Source organism: Hibiscus syriacus, unplaced genomic scaffold (genome assembly GCF_006381635.1).
Source record: "Hibiscus syriacus cultivar Baekdansim isolate YM2019G1 unplaced genomic scaffold, ASM638163v2 tig00116976_pilon, whole genome shotgun sequence".
Lineage (NCBI taxonomy): Eukaryota > Viridiplantae > Streptophyta > Magnoliopsida > Malvales > Malvaceae > Hibiscus > Hibiscus syriacus.
Window position 1 is genome coordinate 1195425 of NW_024063500.1, and position 9064 is coordinate 1204488.

Consider the following 9064-nt stretch of genomic DNA (forward strand, 5'->3'; position numbering starts at 1 on the left):
ATAATAATAATTATGTGACCAGAACAAAAATTAAGTAATAGATGGATTACTAAATAGGTAGTTTACCCTATTTCTCATATATATATATATATATATAACATTAGCTCTTTATTATTTTATACTTTTTTTGAAAATTTAATAATAATTGAAATTTCATATTTTAAAAAAACATAGAAGTAAAGATGTCATATTAAAAATGGACTAAATTCACAACTCTAGAGGGAGTAAAGAAAAATTAGACCATTTAAATATAACCGTTAGATTCGTGCCACCCGCTCAAAATATTGATGAAATTTGTGTTAAACAATAACATGTATCTATTGGCATTTTATTGAGTAGATTTTGCCTAGATTCGTCTGCTATATACACAGGTGAGTTTAGTCGATCCATTCCCCAATCTCCGGACAACGACTGAGGTTGTTTTGTTAGAAAAACATGGCGTCCCGCTTTGCTTGCCGTTTTTGGTGGCTTCGCCATTGAAAAATCAAACAAAACCAAAAATAAGAAAACAAGTAATCTTTTGATGGAAAGAAACTTACTGTCTGTAATTTTTGGGTTTCTTTTAAGCTCCCCTCTCTCTTCGGTGATGGTTTTCCGGCGACCCACCTGAGATTCGGTCTCACCCGTATCAAATCCAGACACCCTCTTTCAACAACGATGAGTTCATTTGGAGTTGGAATGAAATGAGATGCTTTTATCCCATATAATGTGATATATTGTTGTTAAAACAATGCCCCCCGGCATTACTCATTTTACTACATTAAGTGCTCATCTGCTATGCTTAGCTGGTGTTTATCGATATCCATTAATCATTTTACTACATTAAGTGCTCATCTGCAATGCTCATCACTCGTCTCTTTCCCTTTCACTGTTTCCAACACGACCATGTATCGCTTCCGCCGTTGAACTAGCCAACCTTCTCGATACCCTTGTTGCTGGTTTTTTGTATCTTTAATGAATAAGCCGACCAAAATTCATTTCTTATGGTTAATCTGGTGCAAATATTTGTAAAGAATAAACTTCGAATAAGGCCTATTAATGGGTCAAGGCTCTTCTTCCTCTTCTTTCCGTCATAGTGGAGATCTGTCACTGGCATTACCCGACGAGTGCTTGGCGTTGATATTCGGTAAGCTGGGCTGTCATGACAGGAACAACTGCTCACTCGTGTGCAATTGTTGGAACCATGTGAATTCCAAGTCAAGGCAACGTCTCGTCTTGGCTTCTCGTTCCGAGATTTCTCTTGGGTTCCGTTCACTTTTCGCTCGTTTCAGGTCAGTCTCGGTCCTCTCCCTCAAATGCTCCCGCAAGCTCATTAGCGTAGACGATGATGCCTTGGCTCGCATTCCGACCTTGCTGCCTTCTTTAAAGAAGCTTAAGCTGAAGGGCTGCGTCGACGTTACCGACAACGGTCTCCTTGCATTCCTTGCACCATCCACCTCTGCTCAGTAAACCCTCTTTTGCTTCGTGTGGGATTGGAAGCAAAGGCATTGTTTCTCTTCTTCGAAACTGCCCTTCTCTTAGAGACTTCACACTAAAGCGCCTCCGCAAGCTTGGCGCCTAAACCACTCTTTTGTCATTGCAACACCAAGAAGAACAACATCAATCCTATTTCAACGCCAAATCGAACGCCAACGATTGCTATGGTTATGCTAAGCTCAAGAGGTTGTGCATCAAGGATCTTCATAGTGCTCGACTTTTCATTCCACTTCTGTGCTCGTCCGCTCAGATCCTCGAGACCCTTATTGTGTGTATGAGTTCGGGAAACTGGGATTCGGTGCTGCAGAGCCTTCAGTCTACTAGTACTAGCATTGTGGAGATACAAATGGATAATGTGCAAATGGGAGATCCAGGCCTTGTTGCAATCTCCCGCTCCTGTCCTCGCCTTCAGGTACTCTACCTCAGCAGGGCCACCGATTGCACGGATCACGGATTGACTGCCATCTCTAACTCCTGCAGGAAACTCCGGAAGCTCCACATCGATGCGTGGAGCAGGTTCGGAAGTCAGGCAATCAACGAGGACAGCTTCTTGTCTATTGCAATCAAATGCTCTGGCCTTCAAGAGATTGTACTCATAGGAGTGCCCATCACTGTCATCTCCCTCAATGCCCTGACTACAGGCTGCCAAAATCTCGAAAGAATGGCGCTTTGTAATACCTAATCCGTGAGGGACCCGGAGATGCAATTCATCGGCGCTAAGTTTAACGCTCTGGAGAAGCTGTGCATTAAGAACTGCCCTATCTCTGATACCGGAATCAATACAGTGGGAGAAGGGTGTCCAAGTCTAGTGAAGTTGAAAGTGAAAAGATGCTGAGGGGTGACGTGTGTGGAAGCTAAGGATGACGAGAAGAAGATTGATCATATCGGTCGATAGTAGATAGTAGGTCGATGTTGTTGGCGGAAGATGGAATAGAAGAGCATGTGGTGTTTCCTCCAAGGAGGAGTTCAACTTCAAGCTCAAGGACACATGATGTGAATGTGATTTGCAGCAGTAGAGGCGCTCTCTTGATCAGGTCTTCATTTGAGAATGCTCTACGTTTTAACAACAATAATAGAAGAACATCCAATTAATGTACACAATTTGCATTTGACAGTTTTCATGTCGATTTTGGATTGAATTTTATTTGTTTTGTTTTTTGGTCTAATCAATTCATCAAAATTCTTGCAGCTAATTAGGTTTGTTCTTTTCAAATATGAATATTATGCTCCAAACGTAATAAGAATTAAGAACTCTCCTCAATTGGATCACTAGATTAAGCCCATCGAGCAGATTGAACCTAAAATTTCATTTTCATGGATTCAAGCCCTTCAACTTTTTCTTAGTATTATAGTGATCCGACATATCAATCGATTAATTTGAATTAAATTTTATGAAAATCTATTATAGAGACTATCTTTCAAATCTAATTTTCTCTTGATACTAAAATTTTGTTAATGCTCAACAAGAAAGACAGTGGTTTGCGGTGATTGCAAGTGGTTCACTCTTTTGATATAACCCAGAATCACTAGTGGTGGCATAAAACCTATGCAGGGAGATATTTTAAGCGCATATATGAGTGACTGAGTGTTGTGCTATGAGAAAGGAAAAGAAAAATCCTTTTGTTGGAAAAAGAGAAAGGAAAATTCCTATAGGGCGAGTATTGACAGTAACTGACGGAAAATCCTACAAATATTACATATTTCTTAATGGGGAGAGGTGGTGGCATAAAATCCAAAACTCACAACTAAAATCAACCTCTCTCCGCGTCTCAGATCCGGAGGTACGGCGCCATCAACCTTTGTTCTGCTGACCCACTAACCTTCCATCTCACATCAGATGCATACCATGTGCTTAATAATGTCGGACACTTCATTTTGTTGTTGTTATGCTATAAGTACCAACAAGAACCATCAAATGCTTTTACTACCAAATCAATCCAAATACATAAAACCGTCCCTTTCTCATCCCTACCACACATCATTATTATCATTATTTCTATAATTAACAGCAAAACCTTTAAGTGTCCCAACGCAAAGAATTGAATCCAAGTCCGTGACAAGAGAAAAAAACATGTCGTCTTGTGACTAGCTATTTGTGAGAAAAGTTGCGGTCATTTCTGATTGAATCAATATATATATATATGTCTATGAATTATACATAAGATGATCAAACCATTGCCTGTATATCACATATATTAGCAGAACAATACAGAGGAAATGAAATAAATTATTAGATATTTATGGGGAAAAATAGTTCAACAAAAAAACACACAATTTAACAGGCCATCTACTCATGGTTGCGCCACAAGAATTTTGAATTACAACTCAATGGCGCGAAAAAGCAATACTTTAGTAGTAGGGAATAACCGGCGGAGGAGGAGAAGCGTATGATACTCCTCTGATCGGTGGAAGTGGTGTGTTTTCATATGAGGGTGGCGGTGGAGGAGATGGCGATGGAGGCGGCGGCGGCGGGGATGTATATGCATAGTGGGTTGGTGGAGGGCTTTGATGCTGTGGGGACGGTGGAGATGGTTGTGAATAGTGATGATCGGGTGTTGGTGAATATGGTGGAGTTGAGTGTTGGCTTGGCGAGGGCGGTGGTGCTGATACGGGAGTTGTGCATCCTGGCGGCGGTGGCGGTGGAGGAGGGGTAGTATGACATGACTCCTTGGGTGGTGGATGATATTCTACTGGTGGAGGTGGAGACTGATGCTCAGAAGATGACGGTGGTGGATGGTATTCTACTGGTGAAGGTGGAGACTGATGCTCATAAGATGACGGTGGTGGATGGTATTCTACTGGGGGAGGTGGAGACTGATGCTCATAAGATGACGGTGGTGGATGGTATTCTGCTGGTGGAGGTGGAGACTGATGCTCGTAAGATGGTGGTGGTGGATGGTATTCTACTGGTAGAGGCGGAGACTGATGTTCATTAGTTGACGGAGGTGGAGGGGGGCTTGCTTGCCGCCCCGTTGATGGAGGTGGGAAATACTGACCTTGAGGTGGCGGCGGTGGCTGCGATGAATGACTGGGCGTGGGAACATAATAAGCCGGTGGGGGAGGAGGTGGTGCATAATGGGTAATTGGTGATGTATTCTTTGTTGGTGGCGGCGGCGAAGGCGGTGTGTTGTATTGATTGTTTGGCGATGCCGGTGGTGGTGGTGGATTATTATAGTAATGCCCTGATGGAGTTGGTTGTTCTACTGGTGGTGAGGGTGGTGTATTGTGGTAATGGCTTGGTGGTGGAGTGTTATAGTAATGGCCTGATGGGGTTGGTGCAGGTGGTTGTACCATTGGAGGTGGAGAGCGTGCAGGCTCGTAGTGAACAGGCGGAGGTTGCGGCGGAAGATGCGTCTTTGGTGATGTTCTTTGAGTTGGAGGCGGTGGAGTTGAAACATGAGAGTACTTCGGTGGTGGCGGTGACGGCGGGGAATTATAAGAAGGCATTGGTGAAGACTGGGATGATGGTGGTGGTGGAGGATGTGATCTACTGGAAGGCGAAGACTTAGAAGAAGGTGGTGGCGGGGAATTCCTAAACCACTTCGGTGAACTAGATTGACGCGGCGTTGGTGGAGCATGACTCCTTTTTGGCGGCGGTGAGCTTTCACCACCTCCCCCTCTGGAACTTCCACCACCATTACATTTAAACTTGCTGCAGTCCACAGGTCTAGCAGCATCCGAAGAGCATTCCCCGGAAGATCTCTGATCCATTTTTCCAGGAATACAGTTCATAGTACCATTCGCCACCTCTGCGCCAGATATCGCCGAACAACTGGGTGGTTCTCCAGTGAAATAGTTAAAAGAATAAGTAAAGTTCTGCAACCTGGAAAGCTGGCACACGGTGGCCGGAATCACACCCGTGAAGCCATTGTGAGCAACATCCAGCTGCTCTAAGCTCCTCATATTTCCAATTGTAGACGGTAAAGATCCCTGGAGATGATTGAAGCTGACATCAAAAACAGTAACTTCCTTAAGCATCCCGATCTGCGGAGGCAAACATCCGGTAAGATTGTCGTTCATGAGGATGATTTCATTCAACGTTTTGCCCATCATCCCAATGCTTCCAGGAATACAACCTCCGAGATCGTTGTTAGCAAAGACAAGAACCGAAACAGGAGAGTTCCCCAGGTTCTCAGGAATACCAAATCTGAACCTGTTGTCGTTCAAAAACAACGCATCCAGTTCCTTGTCGAATAGCTTCGAGGGAACCGACCCTTCGAACTCATTGAACCGAAGATCCAAGTACTTCAAACCAGGCAACGAGAGAACCACATTGGGGAACTTGCCAACAAATCGGTTGTTGCTCAAATCAAGCTCATGAAGCAGCTTCAACCGGCGGAAACTGGTCGGGACAATGCCACAAAGCCGGTTGGAGTTAAGGTGAAAGAGCGCGAGATCGGTCAAGCGACCGAGCTCCGGAGGGAGGTAACCGGCGATGTCGGCATGATTAAGATCAATACCGGCAACAACTCTGATTTTAGGATTTGAAGGAGAGGGAGCGCAATAGATTCCCATATAAGAACACACATCAGAGCCATTCCAGTTGGCCGTGAAGTTAAACGGGTCCGAAAATATGGCAGATTTCCAAGCTTGCAAAGCAATGTATGCTTCACGAAGCCTCGGATTCTCGAACCTTAAACTCGGATCCACCTCATCGGCTGCCGACACAACGGAAGTAGAAACTAACACAAGACCAATAAGAAAGCAAAAGAAAGGAGACATTTGCAGTTTTGCACAACAATGAACAGAGAGAAAAGAATAGATCACATGGAGATGAGCGATTGTGCCATATGTTAATGTTCTGAGCAAAAACCTGTATCCACATGGTTTGCTTTATAAAGCATAATAATTGTAAACCCTGGATTTTATTTTCACCTTTTTGGCCTTCTATTTTTAGTTATTATTATTTTATTAAATCTTTTACTGTATTTGTTGGATTGAGTAGTTGATTAGTTTATTGATTAACCAAACTTTGAAATGATGAATTTCCACACTACTTGTGTCGCCTGTGTAAATGTAACTATAATTATTTTAAACTAAAATTACAGAGAACAAAGAACATGGTGACATGGTGGCACGTCTCTTAAAATTACAGGCCGGCATTAGATTGGATTCTTCTTCCATCCAAGCAAGCAAAGCAATGCGCGTTGCAATCGGAGAAGAGTCAAACTAGTTTGGAAACATGGGATGCACACCTGTGCATTCTTTGCTTTCTTTTTCAGTTTTGTAAAGTTTTAACTTTAATTATTTCAGTTACTTAAAATATATTTTGTATCTAAAACAAGTTATGTTTAGAATCAGATCATATTGTACCAATCTCGTTAAAGACTATGAAATGTGATTTATAGACAACTCATTTACTATCCTACCTAGTGTTGGAGGTCTCCTACGGAAGTTGCTTTCAACATAGTGTTTGGAGGCAACCTACTATCTTACCTCCTCCTACCCCATTACATATGAGAACAAGGGACAACCATTTTTTTTCATTTACTGAAATTGATAGTAGGACTCGAATTCTAATAATTGTTAATATTAAGAATGGACACAAAACTATATGAGTCAACATTTTAGGCCTTGATTTTGATTTAGATATTGAAATTTTTTATTTGATCCATGTCTGTCTTAAATTTGAATTAAAAATTCAACCTTAACTTGACTCTATATTAATAAAAAATATTTTTATTCGATAGAATAAAGAGATATAAAAAATATTTTAGATTTTATATACATTTAATATACTACTAGTTTGAGATTTATTTTTTAAATCATTAAATATTATCTTTAAATTCATTGCAATAATTCAATTGTCGAATATAAAATACGAGAAATTTATTTTAATATTTTTTATTAATTTCTCAAACATTGTTTTAATAATTCAAATATATAATTAATTTCAACAATATATTAATTAACATATTATTTCTATCAATCATATAACAATTATATAAGGTGGTCTAGTGGTTGAGTTATTCTAGGCCCTAAGTATAATATTTCCTAAATCAATATATATTTTTCTTAATAATAAGTTTGAATCATAGTTTAACCTAAATATTATTTTTGTCAATCATGTAACAATTGTTTAGCTTGACCCAATGATTAAGCAATGGTTTTACCCTAAGTCTGGGTTTTGATCCCTCCCAAGTCCATTTGTATTTTCTTCATTTTTACTGAAAAGTTTATCACATGTGCCATTATTTTATTGGGGAGTTAATTTTATTAAATTATTTTGAACTAGGATCAAATAAATAAATTGTATAACTTTTGGAGATTAATACTATTATTATATTAGATCACATCACTATACATTAAAACTGAATAGAAATTTTATTGTCAGTGATCAAAATAGAAAAAAAAACATAATGTCAATGTTAATGATTAAATTTGTCGAAAAATAGTTTGGTTACTAAAATAATAGAAAAGTGGTACTTTGAGGATCAATAGTATAATTGAACCTTAATAATAATAGATTGTATGTAATATAAATTTAATGATAAATTCAAATGAATAGGCATTCATGTAAATTAGACATTGAGCAATTGGCATAATGTAAAGTGGAACTGTCATTTTATTGGTCATGTCAAGCACGTATACTATAAATCGGTTGAAGTTGGTGGCAAGCAAATTAGATTTTATAAGACGGTCCAAATTTAATGATTTGCAATCATGTATAAGGGAGGTCATCATTATTGCATATGAAGATTTATTTTTCATGATTTTGGTATTTAAATTTTATTTTTTTTATATATTTGTTAAGTAATTTAAAATAGAGTATATTAATCTTGATGTGAGAATATCGCATAGATTACGAAATTTGTTTCAAATTTGATCAGGTAGAAACAATATTATGAAATAAGTTAGAAATATTTCTAATTCATCTCATGCATTAGTGATCTTTGAAGTGAATGTAAGAATACATAATAAGTTAACTCAAGCCACAAATAAAGTAATTGAAAGGTGATATAATTTATGTTCAGTTATTAGTAATTTGAATGTGCTATTGTAATATTAACATTATAGAAAAAATCTAATATAATATCGTGATTATTCGGATATATTTTTGAGAAATTAAATAATTTTATTAGATTCATTTTAGTTTCTGAAATGAATGCAAGTGTATAGTGAATTTTTAAGATATAATAATAATAATCATAATGTTGATGAAAACAAGATGAGTTCGTCTGTCGTGAACAATTTATCCTTTTTGATTTGAACAAATAGTTGCAACCATGAGAGGAGGATGTCAGCAAGTGGATTTAGTTTAATTATTATTTAATTATTTTTTTTTCAATTATGATTAAAACAAAGTATTCCTTATTTTTATTATTGAATTCATTTTCCATATATTTATGTATAGTAAATTTAGATAAATCATTTGGTCTATCTTTGCTTCTTTTGTATTTTTTAGATTGAGGTGATTACAAGATAAAATATGTTCGAAATACTCTCAACCATTTAGCCACTAAGATCACATAATTTGTGTCCAAAATCATTTATAAATATTCTTTTTAATATAATCTATAAAATAAATTTTAAAAATTAATATAAATATAATTTTGCAGTTATGTTTTCCAAATAGTGAAAATGAAAA

The 9064-nt window shown here is 38.1% G+C and overlaps 1 protein-coding gene across 3 annotated transcripts; it reads right to left on the reverse strand.

Annotated features, from left to right (window-relative positions):
* Positions 1-3690: 3690 nt before the first annotated feature.
* On the reverse strand, positions 3691-6217 carry LOC120192599 (leucine-rich repeat extensin-like protein 2). Of its 3 annotated transcripts, XM_039195350.1 has the most exons (3): positions 4632-6217; positions 4417-4601; positions 3691-4362 (listed from the first exon to the last, which is right to left on the reverse strand). In XM_039195350.1, exons 1-3 carry the CDS (start codon positions 6196-6198, stop codon positions 3826-3828), a joined length of 2289 nt encoding a protein of 762 aa, XP_039051281.1. In that variant the 5' UTR covers positions 6199-6217; the 3' UTR covers positions 3691-3825. The 3 variants fall into 3 exon arrangements, with proteins under 3 accessions (XP_039051281.1, XP_039051279.1, XP_039051280.1); XM_039195348.1 differs by having other exon boundaries at positions 3691-4601; XM_039195349.1 differs by having other exon boundaries at positions 3691-4596; positions 4627-6217.
* Between the last annotated feature and the right edge of the window lie 2847 nt (positions 6218-9064).